The sequence below is a fragment of the Salvelinus sp. IW2-2015 genome, linkage group LG27 (genome assembly GCF_002910315.2).
Source record: "Salvelinus sp. IW2-2015 linkage group LG27, ASM291031v2, whole genome shotgun sequence".
Taxonomy (NCBI): domain Eukaryota; kingdom Metazoa; phylum Chordata; class Actinopteri; order Salmoniformes; family Salmonidae; genus Salvelinus; species Salvelinus sp. IW2-2015.
This window is the reverse complement of record NC_036867.1, coordinates 32,188,142-32,209,029: the sequence shown is the minus strand read 5'-3', so window position 1 is coordinate 32,209,029 and position 20,888 is coordinate 32,188,142. Positions and strand designations below refer to the sequence as shown.

General features: G+C 43.4%; 1 protein-coding gene across 3 annotated transcripts in view; it reads right to left on the bottom strand.

Annotated features, from left to right (window-relative positions):
- Window positions 1–11,612, bottom strand: part of LOC111953346 (von Willebrand factor D and EGF domain-containing protein) — a 52,920-nt gene extending 41,308 nt beyond the window's left edge. For all 3 annotated transcript variants that reach the window (XM_070435477.1, XM_070435479.1, XM_070435478.1), the window contains exons 1-8: window positions 11,287–11,612; window positions 4,763–4,947; window positions 3,921–4,149; window positions 3,660–3,725; window positions 3,302–3,537; window positions 1,388–1,477; window positions 1,030–1,171; window positions 299–528 (exon numbers count right to left, since the gene is read on the bottom strand). In XM_070435477.1, coding sequence (XP_070291578.1) covers window positions 299–528; window positions 1,030–1,171; window positions 1,388–1,477; window positions 3,302–3,537; window positions 3,660–3,725; window positions 3,921–4,149; window positions 4,763–4,947; window positions 11,287–11,386 — 1,278 coding nt within the window. In that variant the 5' untranslated portion in view covers window positions 11,387–11,612. The remainder of the gene's footprint in view (window positions 1–298; window positions 529–1,029; window positions 1,172–1,387; window positions 1,478–3,301; window positions 3,538–3,659; window positions 3,726–3,920; window positions 4,150–4,762; window positions 4,948–11,286) is intronic.
- Between the last annotated feature and the right edge of the window lie 9,276 nt (window positions 11,613–20,888).

Genomic DNA, 20,888 nt, shown 5'->3' with positions numbered 1-20,888 from the left:
GAAAAGCAGTGTGAGTGATTTGTCGTTGGTTCATAACAGTCTTCTCTTTAACCATGTAAACACTGTGGTGCTATGTCATGCAGACATTTACTGCAGTTCTGTTAGTGTTATAAGCAGCTGTTCTGAGGCTTACAGCTACATTATCTCTCGCTCTCTCGGACCTTGAGTGGGGTGGGGCTATAGCCCATCCGGAGGCGGGGTTTGCGAAGAAAAGTGAATTAGAATATTCCAAAGTTCTAATTCCATTGTAGTGTTGTAATGTGCTCTAATTATATTTCTATGGGTCTCCCGGTCGGACCTTGAGGGGTGTGGGGCTGTATCCCCTCCAGAGGCGCGGTGCGTCAGAGCGTGGCGTGGCGCTGAGTAGGCTGGGGCGGTTGCCGTCGCGGGTGAAGTCTGTGACGGCGGTGAGGGTGAGGCTGGCCCAGGCACACCCCTGGCTCCGGCTGCAGGCTGCAGTAGGCTGCAGCTCCACCTGGCAGGTAGACAGGGCCATGTTGGGGGCCTCCACGCTGGGATCCAGGCTGTCTGGGAGGGCAACAGGACACATAACAGTCTCTGGTTAGTAAATACCCCCACTGAGCTGCAAGACAGATAGCCTGAATATGAAATCAACCCCTAGCCCCTAGATCTGAGAAAGGATTGGATGGGTGTAAACAAACAGGAAGTAATCACATGTTGAGTCTTTTGGTTTTAAACCTCTCTGGCACTAGTACAGTAAGCACTGGCTCACACAGTGGAGCTCCCGAGTGGTCTAAGGCACTGCATCTCAGTGCTAGAGGCGTCACTACAGACCCTGGTTTGATTCCAGGCTGTATAACAACCGGCCGTGATTGGGAGTCCCATAGGGCAGCGCACAATTGGCCCAGCGTCGTCCGGGTTAGGGTTTGGCCAGGTTAGGCCGTCATTGTAAATAAGAACTTGTTCTTAACTGACTTTCCTAGTTAAATAAAGGTTAAATAAAAGACAGAAAGAAAAACAAACACAGAGATGGCATGTTTATGGAAATTAGGCTATTCTAATTCTCACCTGAGTCACGGACACTCAGAGTGAGAGTGACTCCACATGGTCGGCCGTGCTCTGTCCCGTAACAGGGGATAGGCAGTGTACTGTGGATGGTTACAGCATGCTCTTTACCATCCTCCGCAATGTGCAGCACATCTGGAACAAACTGCAGAGAGAGAGAGAGAGAGAGTACAGACACAGGTTCCTGGACAGACTGGGCTCAATGTTCATTTAATTTACAGCTCGCGATGCAGTTCAGGAGGAGTTTAATGCTCAACAATGGATTATACACAATTTAGAGGTCAACCAACAACCATCCCAGCTTCAAACACATTCAGAGCGATGAGGGTTTTAGTAAATTGCATCAGTCATGATGGTTTACCTTAATTCCAGCGTAGAAGCTCTCACTCTCTTTGGCCAGAGATTGTGTCCGGCTGGAGTTACCCAGGAACGTGGAAACACTGCAGGAGAACTGTAAAATAATCCGACGTTAATAATGACACAAGTAGCTACTATCAAGTGTTCACCTGGCAAGTCAGTGACAAAGCTATCTATAACACAAATGAAACAGCATTTTCAATATTTTCCCTTCAAAAAAGCATAAGGCTTAGGGTCATAAAAATGGTCGTTCTATTTTGTGTTGGCTTGTATGTGTAATTCATCCAAACATTTCACTGAGTCATATGGCGTGTAAACTACATGAGCAATGTGCTAGAGCTGGAGCCGTTGTGTGTTTAACTCAATCCCCAGTAAAGTAGTCACCCCTGATCTAGCCCAGCTGTGACATCAGCATGTGTGGAACAGAGCCTGATGAGTGAGGCCAGGCCTGCCTTGTACTGCACAGCTTGTCATGGATACACACAACTAGTATCGCACGCAGTATCCATCCACACATGGCTTCAAATGGCAGGGATATATGGTAATTTAGCAGACAAAGCGCTAACACAGTAATTGCTATCTGAAGTTTCAAGTTGTATTAGTCGTATACAGGATACACGTGGTATACACCGTCCAATGAAATGCTTACTTGCAGGTTCCTTCTCGACAATGCAACAACAATAAGAAATAAGAAAATATAAGAATACGAACATAAAGTAAATGGCTGAGTAGAATAGAATAAACATTCACGCATAAGTATAATACAGGAAGGCACAATTTATAGTCCAATATTTACACGTGTATTGGGGAGGGGTGGATTTGGGGGCAACTGTTTAAATTGTGCAGTATTAGCAATAGTAAATAACAGTCTGGTAGCAGCAGTTGTGATGTGTGTGCAGGATAACAGCTGGAGGTCAGGAGTCTGAACCGTTTGGAGTTGGCACTAGTGTGAGGCAAAGGAGTGTGCTTGCGGTGGTCCTATTCAATGTCTTCCTCCTGTGTGTCACAACACTCCTGCTCGGGCCAAATTTCTTAAGCCGCCTTGGGAAGTAGAGGCGTTGTTACACCCTCTTGACAACAGTGGTGATGTTGTTGCCAATCCTCACAGCCTGTGGTCTGCCCTTCAGGAAGTCCAGGATCCAGTTGCAGAGGGTAGTGTCCAGACCAAGGGCTCTGAGCTTGGTGACGAACTTGGAGGGAAGAATAGTGGTGAATGCTGAACTGTAGTCACGGAACAGCATTCTCACATACTTTAGGTGTTCCTCTAGTCCAGATGCCTTAGGGCCGTGTGAATAGCGATGGAAATGGCATCTTCCGTGGATCTATTGGAGCGGTAGGATAATTGGAGTGGGTGCAGTGTGCCTGGCATGCTGGCCTTGACGTGGGCCATGACCAGCCTTTCGAAGCACTTTACGATTACAGGGGTGAGTGTAACAGGGCAATAGTCTTGGTTTTCTTGGGCACTGGGACTATGGTGGTCTCCTTGAAGCAAGTGGGGACTACAGCCCGTGACAGGGACAGGTTGAAGATATCTAATATCTGTGTTAGAAGAAGAGCCTCAATGCCACATACCAGTTGCAAAGAAAGCATTTGATGGGAATCATGTGAAAGAGTCCTCGCAGCAATTAAAAGTAAGAAAGACCAACCCTAAACTGAGTCGGATGTATTCCTCTACCCTTCCTGACCTCCTTTCTCTTCCCTGACAATCTGACATACCTTCTTCTATTCTTTTTTTCTACATGTTGAACCCCAGTCAGAAAGGTCAAAAGGTCAACAGGATCCATCCATTGGTTAAGCCACCAAAGATGGTCAACCCCCAATCCCCCATCACACAAACGCACGCACGTAAGCTCACTCACACACACACACGCACGTACACACACACATCCACATACACACGTCTGGTAGGCATTATTACCGTCTCCCCCAGTCTGAAGTGGACTCCGTCCATCTCCACCAATGAGAAGGTCTCCATGATAAAATCTTTCCTGATCTCCACCTTCATATTGGATGCCAGGTGTCGGGCCCAGACCACCAGATAGCCCAAGGGGAGTCCCGAGGTCTTCACCCCACTGAAGGTGCATCGCAGGTGGACACTGCTGCCCACCAGCTCTGGGATGATCACAGGCTTGTAGGATAATGCAGGGAGACTTGCTGAGCAAGGGAAAGACGAGGGATGAACAAGAAGCTGATATCAAGGACCAACCAGACATGATTAAATAAAGAATCACAATAAATGTGAATAACATTTCTATGAGCTTGTTGTGGTTGTTTACCTTTGCATTGCCCATTGACTTCCACCTCACCCGTGGGGCATAATTTAGGTCCAAATTCTGATATGACTAAAAACAAAAGAAATACAGTTGATTTTTTTTATTTCCTCAATTCCACTATGTACTTAAAGGCTTTAGACCAGAGTGAACAAATAGAGCAGCAGACATATCTTAAGGCTAATAACAAATTCCAAATTCCAGCGAAGCAGTCACCCATACATCCCATCACACCAAACCGACAGTGATTCTGTAATTCTAATTCACCTTTGGCACAATATCCCATACACCCCTGGGTGGGCTGCAGGTAGTACAGGAGAAACTCCCCACAGTTGCGTACTGAGATGGGGATGCGGAAGAGGCAGCAGTCCTTGGTGCTCCCGTGGAAGAACTGCCAGGTGGCACAGGCCGAGAGCTGGCGGACCTCCCCTGGGCGGGGCAACGAGCTATCAGTGAGAGACAGCCACACAGGCGCCTGGGTGCCACATCTGTTCATCTGGAGAGAAGACAATGACCCGTATTTACAAAGCATCTCAGAGTAAGTGCTGATTGAGGATCAGTTTTGCCTTTTAAATTGTAATGGATATGAGGGGGGACCTGATCCTAGATCAGCATTCCTACTTTGAGACGCTTTGTGAAAAAGCTTCCACCTGTTCTGTAGCTACTCATTATACAGTTTACACTCAACTTTTCACTGTCAACAAAAAGCAAACGCAAAAAGCAAAAAGCAAAAACCAAACACAGCTGTATTGAATGAGATCAGTTGTATGGACTCATTTACATGGAAATGAACCATGTAATTCATGCCTTGCATTGGTAACTACAGTTTGGATGTTTATAAAGAATAATCCTTATAATTCTCATAATACACCACACTTTAAATATTGGATGCACAACATGTTCCATCATGAAAACCACTTGATTAAGTACAGTATCTCCTGTCGTGGACAACGTAATTCATGAAAATCCCTTGCACTGTGAAGAGTTAATCATAGTTTTGCCTGTATCATTTATGCAAATGGTAAATAAAACAGGCCCTAAAATGGAGCCTTGTGGAACCGCTTTACACACTAGGGGCAAGACGGCATGGTTTAACAGCTGTAGCTTACTTCCACACAGCTGGTGGGCATCTCTGCAGGCTTGTTGTTAATGCTGAAGCGGTACCATCCTGGGGATAGGGAGTGATCACAGATCAGGTCCTGTATGGCGGTGTTCTGCAGGTCACTGGAGTCAAAGTCCACGCTGCGATATGGGTTTCTCAACATGCGGTATCCTCCCGGGTAGCACTCTGGAGCTGGGGGAGGCAGAAGGACAAAGTTAGCAAGAAAACACGTTACATTCACAGGATACATTTTAATTTTAAGATGAATATTTTTGTAATATAAGTCTTTCTGGGTAGTTACTGTGATGTCAACCTGGACTGTGGAGGGAGGAAGGGAGGGTTGGAGGGAGGGAGGGAGGGAGTGAGTGAGGAAGGGAGGGTTGGAGGAAGGGTTGGAGGAAGGGAGTGAGCAGGGCATGGTACCAAAAAAAGGTAGCAAAATATGTAATTCCAGTGGCTGTATAACTTCAGTCAGTTCCTTAAACTGTGGAACTAGAGTTAATTTACTGTAACGTTCAGAGGGAGTGATGAGGAGGGTATATTCAAACAGGTAAAAATAACACACATTCATTTACCTAATTCCCCTCCATTCTAAACTCACCCCTGGAGGGTTAGACAATAAAGCCAGCGATCCATGACAGGGTCTGAACATAGCTCGCAGCTGAAGGCTAAAAACGGAGAGAAAATGACTTTAAAGTCAGACCTCTCACATCCCATGTCTATTCAAGTGTCAAAGAACCTGCACCAATATCACACTTCCCTGTCTGTAAATTGAAAATGGGTCAAAACGACTAGGACTTCAGGATAACAGTCAGAGCTATGACAGAGGAATAGGAAGACCTGCGTTTCTACCTAATGACGAGCATTCTTTGGAAATCCTACCTTGGTGACTACATTATGAAATCTATGTTGAATGATCAATTACAAAACATGGCATTTGGCACATGTCTTACAGTAACCCCCAAATGACGTGACATATTTCGCATCATTTGGATCCAGCAACAGTCTGCCCCCCTGGGCTAATGATGAAGGTTTGTCCTGGGGTGAGAGTTCCCTAGAGACTATTTATGAGGTTACCTCCCTACCGCGCTGTAAACTCTGTTAAAGGCCAATTTGACTAGGTTTACCCAACAGCAACAGCCTCTCCTTTCCTCTCCTCTGGAAAACATGGCTGTTTGGAAAACCTTTGACCTTAGTGCTTGGAGAGAATTAGTTCCCAGACACAGACACAGACACGGTGTAAAGCTTCCACACGAGGTGTGTGTATGCAGAGAGATAGAGGATTTGTAAATACAACACATTTGGACGGCAAGGAAATATAATACACATTTTCAGTGCGGCCCTCTGGACCTTGTTGAAGACTGAATGTGGCAAAATGAGTTAGACACCCCTGCTATATGGAGTAACTTGGTTGGATGGAATTTGGTATTTGGTATTTTATTAGGATCCCCATTAGATATTGCAAAAGCAGCAGCTACTCTTCCTAGGGTACACACAAACCATGAAACATGACATAATACAGAACATCAATAGACAGCTCAAGGACAGAACTACATAAAACATTTTTTAAAGCACATGTACTGTAGCCTACATATCAATGCATACGCACAAACTATCTAGGTCAAATAAGGGAGAGGCATTGTGCCGTGAGGTGTTGCTTTATCTGTTTTTTGAAACCAGGTTTGCTGTTTATTTTAGCAATATGAGATGGAAGGAAGTTCCATGCAATAAGGGCTCTATATAATACTGTACGCTTTCTTGATTTTGTTCTGGATTTGGGGACTGTGAAAAGACCCCTAGTGGCATGTCTGGTAGGGTAAGTGTGTGTGTCAGAGCTGTGTGTAAGTTGACTATGCAAACAATTTGGGATTTCCAACACATTAATGTTTCTTATAAAAAGAAGTGATGCAGTCAATCTCTCCTCAACTCTTAGCTAAGAGAGACTGGCATGCATAGTATTTATATCAGCCCTCTGATTACAATGAAGAGAAAAACGTGCCTCTCTCTTCTGTGCCAGTTGCAGCTTAACTAGGTCTTTCCTTGAAGTACTGGACCACATGACTGGACAATAATCAAGATTAGACAAAACTAGAGCCTGCAGAACTTGCTTTTTGGAGTGTGGTGTCAAAAAAGCAGAGCATCTCTTTATTACGGACAGACCTCTCCCCATCTTTCCAACCATTAAATCTATATGTTTTGACCATGAGACTTTACAATCTCAGATAATGCCAACTAATTTAGTCTCCTCAACTTGTTCAACAGCCACAATATTCATTACCAGATTAAGCTGAGGTCTAGAACTTAAGGAATGATTTGTACCAAATACAATGCTCATAGTTTTAGAGATGTTCAGGACCAGTTTATTACTGGCCACCCATTCCAAAACAGACTGCAACTCTTTGTTAAGGGTTTTAGTGACTTCATTAGCTGTGGTTGCTGATGCATATATGGTTGAATCATCATCATACATGGACACACATGCGTTGTTTAATACCAGTGGCAGGTCATTGGCCAAAATAGAATAGAGTAGAGGGCCTAGAGAGCTGCCCTGCGGTACACCACACTTTACATGTTTGACAATAGAGAAGCTTCCATAAAAGAAAACCCTTTGAGTTCTATTAGATACATAGCTCTGAATCTACGATATGGCAGAGGTTGAAAAGCCATAACACATAAGCTAAGACTTCATCCAAAATGGCACCCTTTTCCCTACATAGTGCAATACTTTTGACCAGAGCCCTACAGACACGTGCATTATATAGAGAATAGGGTGCCATTTTAGACACAGAGTAGGTGACACACAACAACAGGCTCCCCATCATGATCTGACCTATGACCCCAACCATGGTGCTGCTAGTGAAAGAATGCTCTGTTGTCTCATGAGGTGATGGCCATCAGAGTCCATTCTCAGGGCAGTTGTTTAGTGGTTTAACTCTCTGGCTACACACACACATGCACAAATGCACACACACATACAGGCGCACGCACACATGTGCGCACTCACCAACACACACGCCGTGCTGTGGTGAACTGAAGGGTCAGGGCCCATTCTTTGATTGATTTGTTGTGACAACTCTGCTGAAGGAGCAAATTGGATGTGGGAGAGGAGAAACACCAAGGAACTAGTGCTTACTTCCCCTAATGGTATAACTACTAGTCCCCTGCACTGTATAACCCAATTACTCAAAACCTTTGAGTAAACCTGTTGCACTTAAAAGGATACTTCAGAATTTTGGCAATGTGGCCCTTTATTTACTTCCCCAGAGTCAGATTAACTCGTGGATACCATTTTCTTATGTCTCTGCGTACAGGCAGTTTGAAGGAAGTTGCTGACTTGCGGTAGTGCAATTGCTAACTAGCGTTAGCATACTTACTGGAAGTCTATGGTATCTGCTAGTTCATACTATTAGTTCATACGCCACGCCACAATAAAGACATGACAACAAAAAGACAACAGTCAGTCAGTGGCGGAATAAGTTTAAACTAAACATACAAAACCGGAGAGCAACATCTGTCCGGTGAAGTCCACCAAGCAAATATTGCATGTAACAAACAGTTATATGAACTACAGAATGGTCAAGCAACTTCATGGTTTCGAAAGTTTACTGAACAGCTACTGATTTATAGCCGCGGAGTTTACCGCAAGTCAGCACAAAGACAACGGGAGCACTGCCTCTGCTATTCCAGCACCATTTTAACTTAATCACTGAAACATCATCAAATCAACAAGGCTATATATGCTTAGTTTAATACACTGAAAACAAACTTAAAGATACCAAAAATGACTTAGTCCAATCAATGTTGCTAAGTGTCATGTGGCTCTCCATGGTTCTCTTTCTCTCTCTCTGAGTGTGTGTGTGCAAGTAAAACACATTTTTGGGACTTACCCTACTTAGCTAATGCCGTCCTCTCTTTCATGTTGGCAAAACGGTCTATGGGCTCTGTATGCTTTTAGTTTTAGTTTTCAGAGGCTACCTAGCTGAAATGCTTGCTACCCTAACTACCTCGCATGGGCAACAATGAACCAGCTAAGTTAGCTAGCTAGTTAACGTGAGACTACTAGGCTACATCTATCCTATATATTGAACTTCAGTTGTGGCACAATATATGAATTTATGGTTAGATCAGAATTTCCGTCATAATAATTGGCCTGTACAGAGAATTAAGTCAAAACCACAAGTCCAAATTAGTGTGAAACCAAATCCAAACTGGCTACCCTTGGGGGCAATTTGCTGCAGCAGGACAAACCACAGTTGAGGTCAGCTCAACGCTGATTGGCCAGTTATTATTTTTCATCAAGGGAGGATTCTCAAATGGGATCAATCAATCAAATGCTGTGGTGGCAACGTGTCATACTCTTTTGTTCCAGAAAGCATCAGATTCATGGGTAACACATACTGAGACTCAGGGGCGCAATTTCCCTCACTCTGATGATTTCTCTGATGAGATTCAGCCACATGCGAATTGATAGAAAATGATGAAAACACAGAGACTAAATATAAATATTTTTTATTTGTCAAATATTTTGGGAACCCTGGCTTCCCTTGGTAGCCATGAATACATGCCAGTGAAAACAGATAGAGTCACTGTGACCCTGTAGGGTGCCCCTTTGAGTTGTATCAGCTTGAACATTCTGAGTAATGCCCCCACAAAGCCACTTCTCAAATATAATTTCCCAGTGTGCCTTGCCTTTTTGAGTGAATTGTAGAGTTACCACCCATGACTGTATTTGTTAGTGACAGAGACATAGCTGCTGAATTCATTCATTTTTAGTCCTCTGGCCTTCACCGAGTGAGTTCCTAGGCGAATGTTATCATTATAATGAAACTCTATTCAGTATAAATCTCATATGGCCTTATTTTGTATCACAATACAGTGCCCTGAAACTCATGGTTTAAAGGCCACATCAGGTCTGCAAGTAGGGTTGCAAAATTCCATACATTTTCCCAAAATTCCCAGATTTTCAAAAAATATGGATGAAGGATTTCCAGGAATCTCCCAACCGAAAGTTCTGGAAAACCTCTGAAATTTACCAGAGTTTTGCAACCCTACCTGCAGGTCACATTATGCTGGCTTGCAAAGTGACGTGTATTCACCCACAAACTGCATTCATAATGACTGCCAGGGTTAGGAACAGTGTGAGGGGACTACCTAAGCCATTTATATTGAAACAACCATTTCAGTAACGCGTGCAAAAAAATCGAACTAAATAGCATGTGTAGCATAAGTTATTTCATCAATCACTTAATGTACATGCAAAAACACAGATATTAAATACAATTCACAAAAATCTACCTGCAATAGCGCATGCTCGGAAGAAAAGTACATTTGTTGTCATAACTTAATATATATATCAGTACCACACAAACAACTTAAACAATAATGATTTTTTATTTACTTTGGGTTCAATTTACTATAAGTTTTTGAGTAAAAAATGCCTTGGGGCTTACAGTGTTGGGGAGAAAACGTCCAACTCCGAGTCTACAATTGTCTAAGTTTAAAATGCCATTCATTATTTGATTCACAATCTAACAGTGGCATTCATGTATGTACTGTCTGTTCTGTACTGTCGCACATAGGCTATATTTATAATGCTGTATTGACATTGTTTTAATGTTGTATTACTGGTTACATAGTTACAATCCTGTAAAGCTGCCCCCGACAAAACTCCTTATGCATATCTACTTATCTACTTGTTGGCTGGTGGTGAGTGACAGGTATGCAAGGCTTTAGAACTAGACACCAAATGACACAGCCACACAACCTCTAATTGTGTCCTCCTCGGCAACTGGCTACAGTGCCAAGTTCTCCAGCAGCTTGCATTTCTAAAACACTTAGGCCTACAGTATTATGCATTATATACAACTTACATTATAGGCCTACTGTAAGAAAGAGACCGTAGCAACACAGTGCCAATTTCTCCAGCTGGTTGTATTTTTAGAGCACTTATAATAATATGGTCCAGTGCATTGTTATGTAAGGTGTCAAAGCATAACAATAGCCATAGACCTATACAGAACTATACCATGATTGTTTAACAGTATTTAATTTAGAAGTAGAACAACAAAAGGCTGGTTTAGGTACCAAGGGAGACATTTGTTCCACCTCCCCCAAAAGCAATCCAGACTGTAACTGTATGGCTATAATGATTTTCAGCCCTGCTATATTGTCTGCGGATGTGTCCAATACACTGCTGCTTTCTTACCATATGGTCCATACCGCCATACCACACTGCCTTAAATCTGATGCAGCTGTCTGACAATGGAAAAGTTTGAGGAAATGTTCTGATCCTCTCAAGTCTTATCTATGAATTTTTGTTATGAAAAAGTATCTGGAGGAGTGAAAGAACACTGAAAATACACGTTGTATTATTCCCTCGATCATAATAAATAATCAAACTGCAAAGCTCTCATCAGTCAACAATTGTGCGCTAAACTAAATTGTGTTATCTTCCTTTTTTATTAAGGACAATAGTCGAGGCATTCACGTCTTACTGTACTTTTTTAAAACGTTATGATTTATTCGACTTACCTAACTGGGCAAGCGCTCTCAACTGCATCAAACAGAGAAACACAATGCGCAGATATCCCGGGATTGACGCATGTGAGAGGCTGCAAACTGCGCAATCCATAGTAGCGGTTCACAATTTCACCGAAGGAAAATATGCCACAAATTTTCACAGATGTTAGATCCCATTTGAGAATCCTCGAAAGTTTTCCAAATGTTCTTGAGTGACGAAATAGTTATCGTTTAGTTGTTTCAGAGCATCGGTTCAGAACCGTGGCTCCTCAGATTGTATTAAAGGTTGATCCGTGGGTAGTTTTAGAGCGTTCTTTTCTTTTCAACCAACTTTTCCAATCAAGACACAACAAGTTGCTCAGTCTTACTAGGAGGAGGGGGGACAGCACATCCCGCCTTCAAGTCCCCATACCCTTGGGGTGTAGGTGGACCCTCTTGAAGAATCCATACTGTAACAATAGTCTTTGGCAAATTCAACACCTCCTTGACCAACAGGGACAAAAGCCTCAAATATTTTTGTGGGATATCTACACTTGTGAATAGAAAAGTTATTACGGTTATACTATAATATAGAAAATGATAATTTACCAATTTATGATATTAGCTCAATGATCATTCAAATAATGTAAATTGAATCCAGCTTGTTGGTTTGATCTCAAAACTGATTTAGCCCACTGAGCTAAAGCCTAGACATTCATTCTGGGAACTAACATGAGTCTCGGGAACTATTCCCACATGCTCCTTTTCCCATCTGATTTAGAATGCTACAGCTATGTTGTTTATTCTCACTCTGACTGACCAGCCAATAACACTGTAATCCCCTAAATGTATGTGAGCAAAATAAGCCCTTTGCCGCCTGGAGAGAGAGATAGGTTCGTCGCACTGTCGATGCTGTGCCACAGAATGTGGCTCTGTCCCAATTTATAGTCATTGCTTTGTCCAGATGCCATCTATTAGACTTGGCTTGCCCTCATTCTAGCCTGCTCTGGAAGTAGAGCTGGGACTCTGCTGAATGGCATGGCCCTGCTACGACCCTGCAGTGGCTCTGGATTCTCCCAGCCTCCCCCAGACAGATGCCCTGGATTAATGGTTGGAGACAGTGGCCTGGGGTGGTCTAGCAGTCACTGTGCAGCCAACGAAGCACACATGTATGCCGGTGCCAGGATGGGTTCAGCTGTCCCACACGATCTCTGTCCAATAAACGTAGAACAAATACAGTATGGAGGGAAAGGGGTTGGAGACATACTGAAGGGCAGGTGCCTCCCTCTTCTTCCGTCTGCCTCAAATCCGATTCCACAGACAGACTACCATGAGTCTGAAGTTGTGTCCAGGCAGTCTCCCTTAGCCAGATGCTACATGCCCTGTCTTAAGGGTGACAAGCTGGAAGGCAGGTGCCAACTTCCCCTCCTGTCTGCCTCTGGATGACCCATCCTGGATGGAAACAGGACGAAAACATGTTTGGACTACCTGAATCAGAATTTCTTTTTTTGTTGCAAATTGGTTTGTTGGCGCAGCGGTTCAAGGCGTTGTATTGCAGTGCTAGAGGCATCACTACAGACCCGGTTCGATCCCAGGCTGTCTCGCATCTGTCCGCGACCGGGAGACCCATGAGGCGGCGCACAGTTTTTGGCCGGCCAGGATGTCCTTGTCCCATCACGCTTGAGCGACTCCTTGTGACTTTGGTCGCCAGCTGTACGGTGTTTCCTCCGACATATTGGTGTGGCATACAGGCTAAGCGAGCAGTGTGTCAAGAAGCAGTGCGGCTTGGCGGGGTCGTGTTTCGGAGGACGCATGGCTCTCGAGCTTCGCCTCTCCCGAGTCCATACGGGAGTTGCAGCGATGGGACAAGACTGTAACTACCAATTGGAAATTGAGGAGAATTTGTTTTGTTTGTTAAGAAATGCGACCCAGGAGCCACCCTCCTGTCTGCCTCACCCAGGCCTGGATTCGACAGCTCTACCATGAGTCAGACTATATACCTAACAGCCTATCTACCATGGGTCGTCCCAAATGGCACCCTATTCCCTACATAGTGCACAACTTTTGACCAGGGCACATAGGGCTCTGGTCAAAAGTAGTGCACTATATAGGAAATAAGAGGCCATTTGAGACACAAGCCTTGAGTCAGACGTTGTGTATGTGACGCTGATGTGAGCAGGTCATTGGGTCAAAGACGAGATGAAGCCTAATAGAAAGTTGACTGTCCTGGAGCAGGCTTTACTGGGATTGCTGCTAATCTTTACTACTTTTGCTGAATGTGGACTTCACAAGTCTGGTAATACTCACTGCTGCTGTTGTGGACTTGAGTCAGCCAGTGAGGATGGAATAAATGGATGACAAACTGATGTTCTGAATAATGGGTTAATTGAAGCAGTGATCAACAATGTCTGATACAGTGGTGGAAAAAGTACCCAATTGTCATACTTGAGTAAAAGTAAAGATACCTTTAATCGAAAATGACTCAGGTGAAAGTGAAAATCAACCAGTAAAATACTACTTGAGTAAAAGTCTAAAAGTACTTGGTCTTAAATATACTTAAGTATCAAAAGTTTATATAATTGCGAAAATATAAGTATCAAAAGTAAAAGTATAAATCATTTCACTTGTATTAAGCAAACCAGATGGCACGATTTACTTGTTTTGTTTTATTTACGGATAGGCAGGGGCACACACCAACATTCATCATTTACAAACTAAGCATTTGTGTTATTAAGGGAGTCCGCCAGATAAGAGCTAGTAGGGATGACCAGGGATGGTCTCTTGATAAGTGTGTGAATTGGACCATTTTCCTGTCTTGCTAAGCATTTGAAATGTAACAAGTATTTTTGGGTGTCAGGGAAAATGTATGGAGTAAAAAGTACATTATTTTCTTTCGGAATGTAGTGGAGTAAAAGTAAAAGTAGTCAAACATATTAATAGTAAAGTAAAGTACAGATACCCCCCAAAAACGACTTATTTTTACTTAAGCACTTTACACCACTGGTCTTATAGTAGGTTATATGGACTTATAGTAAAAGTAAATACTGTTCTTTCAATGACAAAGACTGATCAGGTGAATTCAAATAAAATACAATAAAGTGTATTTGTCACATACACGTGTTTAGCAGATATTATTGTGTTATTGTGGGTATAGCGAAATGCTGGTGTTTCTAGCCCCAACAGTGCAGTAATATCTAACAAGAAATATCTAACAATTTCACAACACAAAACACAATACATACAACTCTAAAGTAAAGGAATGGAATTAAGAATATATAAACATTTGGGTGAGCAATGTCAGAGCAGCATAGTGTAAGATATAGTAGAATACCATAGAATACAGTATATACATATGAGATGAGTAATGCAAAATATGTAAACATTATTAAAAGTTACTAGTGTTCTATTATTTAAGTGGCCAGTGATTTCAAGTCTATGTGTATAGGGAAGCAGCCTCTAATGTGCAAGTGATGGCTATTTACCAGTCTGATGGCCTTGAGATATAAACTGTTTTTCAGTCTCTTGGTCCCAGCGTTGATGCACCTGTACTGACCTCGCCTTCTGAATAATAGCGGGGTGAACAGGCAGTGGCTCGGTTAGTTGTTGTCCTTGATGATCTTTTTGACCTTCCTGTGACATCGTATGCTGTAGGTTGTCCTGGAGGGCAGGTAGTTGGGCAGACCGCACCACCCTCCGGAGAGCCCTGCGGTTGCGGGCGGTGCATTTGCCGTACCAGGCGGCGATACAGCCCATCAGGATGCTCTCAATTGTGCATCTGTAAAAGTTTGTGAGGGTTTTAGGTGCCAAGCCAAATTTCTTCAGCCGCCTGAGGTTGAAGAGGTGCTGTCGCGCCTTCTTCACCACACTGTCTGTGTGGGTGGACCATTTCAGAACTTGAAGCTTTCCACCTTCTCCAGAGCCCTCACCTCCTCCCTGTAGGCTGTCTTGTCATTGTTGGTAATCAGGCCTACTACTGTTGTGTTGTCTGCAAAGTTGATGATTGAGTTGGAGGCGTGTGTGGCCACGTAGTCATGGGGGAACCGGGAGTACAGGAGGGGGCTGAGCACGCATCCTTGTGGGTTACCCCAGTGTTGAGGATCAGCGAAGTGGAGGTGTTGTTACCTAATTTCACCAGCTGGGGGTGGCCCGTCAGGAAGTCCAGGACCCAGTTGAACAGGGCGGGGCACAGACCCAGGGCCTCGAGTTTAATGATGAGCTTGGAGGGATACTAGGGTGTTGAATGCTGAGCTATAGTCAATGAACAGCATTCTTACATAGGTATTCCTCTTGTCCAGATGGGATAGGGCAGTGTGCAGTGCAATGGTAATTACATCATCTGTGGAACTAATGGGGAAGTAAGCAAACTGAAGTGGGTCTAGAGTGTCAGGTAAGATAGAGATGATATGATCCTTGACTAGTCTCAAAAGCACATGATGACAGAAGTGAGTGCTACGGGGCGATAGTCATTTAGTTCAGTTACCTTTGCTTCTTGGGTACAGGAACAATGATGTGGGGACAGCAGACTGGGATAGGGAGAAATTGAATATGTCCATTAACACTCCAGCCAGCTGGTCTGTGCGTGCTCTGAGGATGCGGCTAGGGATGCCGTCTGGGTCGGCAGCCTTGCGAGAGTTAACCCGCTTAAATGTCTTATATCGGCCACAGAGGAGAGCCCACAGTCCTTGGTAGTGGGCCGCGTCGGTGGCTCTGTGTTATCCTCAAAGTGGGCGAAGAAGGTGTTTAACTTGTCCGGAAGCAAGACGTCATTGCTTCCGGACAACGTCGTTGCTGCCATCTATCCACATGGCTGGTTTTCCCTTTGTAGTCCGTGATTGTCTGTAGAGCCTGCCACATACGTCTCGTGTCTGAACTGTTGAATTGCGACTCCACTTTGTCTCTATACTGTCACTTTTGCCTGTTTGATTGCCTTATGGAGGGGATAACGACACTGTATTCGGCCATATTCTCAGTCACCTTGCCATTGTTAAATGTGATGGTTTGTGCTTTCAGTTTTGCGCGAATGCTGCCATCTATCCACGGTATCTGGTTAGCGTAGGTTTTAATAGTCACACTGGATACTACATCTCCTATACCCTTCCTGATAAACTCAGTCACCGTATCAGTGTATTCGTCAATGTTATTCTCAGAGGCTACTCAGAACATATCCCAGTCCGTGTGATCAAAACAATCTTGAAGCGTGGATTCCGATTCTGGTGAAAGCTATGATCCCTTATGGATATCACTTGTTAAATCCACTTCATTCTGTGTAGATGAAGGAGAGGAGACAGGTTAAATAAGGATTTTAAAGTCTTGAGATAATTAAAACATGGATGGTGTATGTGTGCCATTCAGAAGGTGAACGGGCAAGACAAAAGATTTAAGTACCTTTGAACGGGATATGGTAGTAGGTGCACACTGCTTTGCTCAACAGTTTCCCGTGTGTATCAAGAATGGTCTACCACCCAAAGGACATCCAGCCAACTTGACACAACTATGGAAAGCATTGGAGTCAACATGGGCCAGCATCCCTGTAGAACGCTTTCGACACCTTGTAGAGTCCATGCCCTGCTCCTAATGTTTGGTACACTCATTGTACAGCAGTATTTAAGAAAAACATAATAATTTCTAACCTTGATAACATTGGGATACGATCACCCATGCATCTCTGTTTATGCGTAGAAATACTTGGGAACAGATTTCCCGAATCAAAATCACTCTAAACTGATTTCCTGGTGATTTTACAGTCATTTATGTCCAACAACGAATCTATACGAAACTACAATGTAGAAAAAAGTAAACATGATTAAAAACCCTTGAATGAGTAGGTGTGTTCAAACTTTTGACTGGTACTGTATATTACAAAATATATATATACAGTGGGGAGAACAAGTATTTGATACACTGCCGATTTTGCAGGTTTTCCTACTTACAAAGCATGTAGAGGTCTGTAATATTTATCATAGGTACACTTCAACTGTGAGACACGGAATCTAAAACAAAAATCCAGAAAATCACATTGTATGATTTTTAAGTAATTAATTTGCATTTTATTGCATGACATAAGTATTTGATACATCAGAAAGCAGAACTTAATATTTGGTACAGAAACCTTTGTTTGCAATTACAGAGATCATACGTTTCCTGGAGTTCTGACCAGGTTTGCACACACTGCAGCAGGGATTTTGTCCCACTCCTCCATACAGACCTTCTCCAGATCCTTCAGGTTTCGGGGCTGTCGCTGGGCAATACGGACTTTCAGCTCCCTCCAAAGATTTTCTATTGGTTCAGGTCTGGAGACTGGCTAGGCCACTCAGGACCTTGAGATGCTTCTTACGAGCCACTCCTTAGTTTCCCTGGCTGTGTGTTTCGGGTCGTTGTCATGCTGGAAGACCCAGCCACGACCCATCTTCAATGCTCTTATGAGGAAGGAGGTCGTTGGCCAAGATCTCGCGATACATGGCCCCATCCATCCTCCCTCCAATACGGTGCAGTCGTCCTGTCCCCTTTGCAGAAAAGCATCCCCAAAGAATTATGTTTCCACCTCCACGCTTCACGTTGGGATGGTGTTCTTGGGGTTGTACTCATCCTTCTTCTTCCTCCAAACACGTAGAGTGGAGTTTAGACCAAAAAGTCAATTTTTGTCTCATCAGACCACATGACCTTCTCCCATTCTTCCTCGGATCATCCAGATGGTCATTGGCAAACTTCAGACGGGCCTGGACATGCCCTGGCTTGAGCAGGGGACTTGCGTGCGCTGCAGTATTTTAATCCATGACGACATAGTGTGTTACTAATGGTTTTCTTTGAACTGTGGTCCCAGCTCTCTTCAGGTCATTGACCAGGTCTGCCGTGTAGTTCTGGGCTGATCCCTCACCTTCCTCATGATCATTGATGCCCCACGAGGTGAAATCTGCATGGAGCCCCAGACCGAGGATGATGTGACCGTCATCTTGAACTTCTTCCATTTTCTAATAATTGCGCCAACAGTTGTTGCCTTCTCACCAAGCTGCTTGCCTATTGTCCTGTACCCATCCCAGCCTTGTGCAGGTCTACAATTTTATCCCTGATGTCCTTACACAGCTCTCTGGTCTTGGCCATTGTGGAGAGGTTGGAGTCTGTTTGATTGAGTGTGTGGACAGGTGTCTTTTATACAGGTAACGAGTTCAAACAGGTGCAGTTAATACAGGTAATGAGTGGAGAACAGGAGGGGTTCTTAAAGAAAAACTAACAGGTCTGTGAGAGCCGGAATTCTTACTGGTGGGAGGTGATCAAATACTTATGTCTTGCAATAAAATGCAAATTAATTACTTAAAACATACAATGTGATTTTCTGGATTTTGTTTTAGATTCCGTCTCTCACAGTTGAAGTGTACCTATGATGAAAATTACAGCCTCTCTCATCTGTTAAGTGGGAGAACTTGCACAATTGGTGGCTGACTAAATACTTTTTTGCCCCACTGTATATCCATAGTAAACGAGTCCTATATCGACATAACCTGAAAGGCCGCTCAGCAAGGAAGAAGCCACTGCTCCAAACCACCAAAAAAGACAGACACAGTTTGCAACTGCACATGGGGACAAAGATCGTACTTTTTGGAGAAATGTTCTCTGGTCTGATGAAACAAATAGAACTGTTTGGCCTTGATGACCATTATTATGTTTGGAGGAAAAAGGGGGGGCTTGCAAGCCTAAGAACACCATCCCAACCATGAAGCACGGGGTGGCAGCATCATGTTGTGGGGTGCTTTGCTGCAGGAGGGTCTGGTGCACTTCACAAAATAGATGGCATCATGAGGCAGGAAAATGATGTGGATATATTGAAGCACATCTCAAGACATCAGTCAGGAAGTTAAAGCTTGGTCGCAAATGAGTCTTCCAAATGGACAATGACCCAAGCATACTTCCAAAGTTATGACAAAATAGCTTAATTACAACAAAGTCAAGGTATTGGAGTGGCCATCACAAAGCCCTGACCTCAATCCCATAGAACATTTTGGCAGAACTGAAAAAGCGTGTGCGAGCAAGGAGGCCGACAAACCTGACTCAGTTACACCAGCTCTGTCAGGAGGAATGGGCCAAAATTCACCCAACTTATTGTGGAAGCTTGTGGAAGCCCCGAAATGTTTGACCCAAGTTAACAATTTAAAGCAATGCTACCAAATACTTATTGAGTGTATGTACACTTCTGACCCACGGAATGTGATGAAATAAATAAAAGCTGAAATAAATCATTCTCTCTACTATATTCTGACATTTCACATTCTTAAAATAAAGTGGTGATCTAACTGACTAGGGACAGGGAATTTTTACTAGGATTAAATGTCAGGAATTGTGATAAACTGAGTTTAAATGTATTTGGCTAAGGTGTATGTAAACTTCTGACTTCAACTGTATATTTTGCTTAGAACACTTCTGGGGCCAAATAATATCACCAGTAGGCTGCCTATTGGGGGAACCCTGATATACTGCCTAACCACGGATTCTACTGATGTCTAGCTAAAGTGAAATTAGACCCTTGTCTGTCGGAAATCCATACATCTCCGAAGATATTGCTTTGCATTTCCATGAGAAGAAATAGCAAAGAAGGTGTCTGATGTCCAGAAGATTTCCTCCTGTAGCCTACTGTGTGGGTCTTCCTACCTTATGCCGAAGCTACTTCTCACTAGAATGAGCAACAGAACAAGAAGGTTGTGGCAGGTTTTACACAGTGCCCACCCTGTGCCTACTTCCTTTCAAAGTGTCGGCTCCTGCAGTGCTCAAAGAAATGAACGTACCCTCCTCATTAGTTCACTTGTGAGGTCCGTTCTTGAGTGTTTGTTTAGACAGTTACCTTTCCTGTTACATAGCCTAAGTAGGGGAGACTGGGGAAGTTGTAACACTTTTGGGCTTTCTACAACTTGGTACTGTCTAATAGTGTATCTTCACTAACTGTAACCTATACAATATTTACAAGCCGTGTCAATTTACACTCCAAGTATTACATTATAACAGGGAACTCAAATATTATTGCAAAGAACATGGCGTACTGTAACTGTATTTTACTCACCGTCTGCATAATCTCCCGTGGACAGATTCTGCGCAGCTGACCAAATTGCACAAGATTTTACTTCTGGGTTAAGATTTTACAGTCTGCATACCAGCAGCCAATTAACACAGCAAGGGCGGATGTTTCCATAATACACTAGAGCACATTCCTGGAGACGGTCTTCTGAAACAGGATCGGAAAGCAGAGCAGCATATCCACCCCATATGATCTGAGGTGTTCGACGAAGGCAGATATCGGAGATCTTTTTTTTTTAAAAGTATTTATTTTTTGTGTGTTTCTTGTATTCCTAAGGTTATTTTCAAGATAATCTTTGAAAGACTGCAACTTTAGTTTTAGCTGGCCAGGTTCTCTGTTCCCGAGAATATATTCCAGAGGAGGTTCTGGCTCTGTCTTTTTTAATCCACATTTGTGATCAAAATGAAGTTATAGACTGGAGAGACGAATTCTCAAAACAAGTATTATCACTTAACGGGAAAATAGTGATTGTAGGCTTCCTGCTTAGCTGAGGAGAATAGCACTAAGTACAAGGTGTGTTGTGGGTGGTTTAGAAAAGAGATGTCTTTAGTCTAAATATAGGGCCCATGACAAA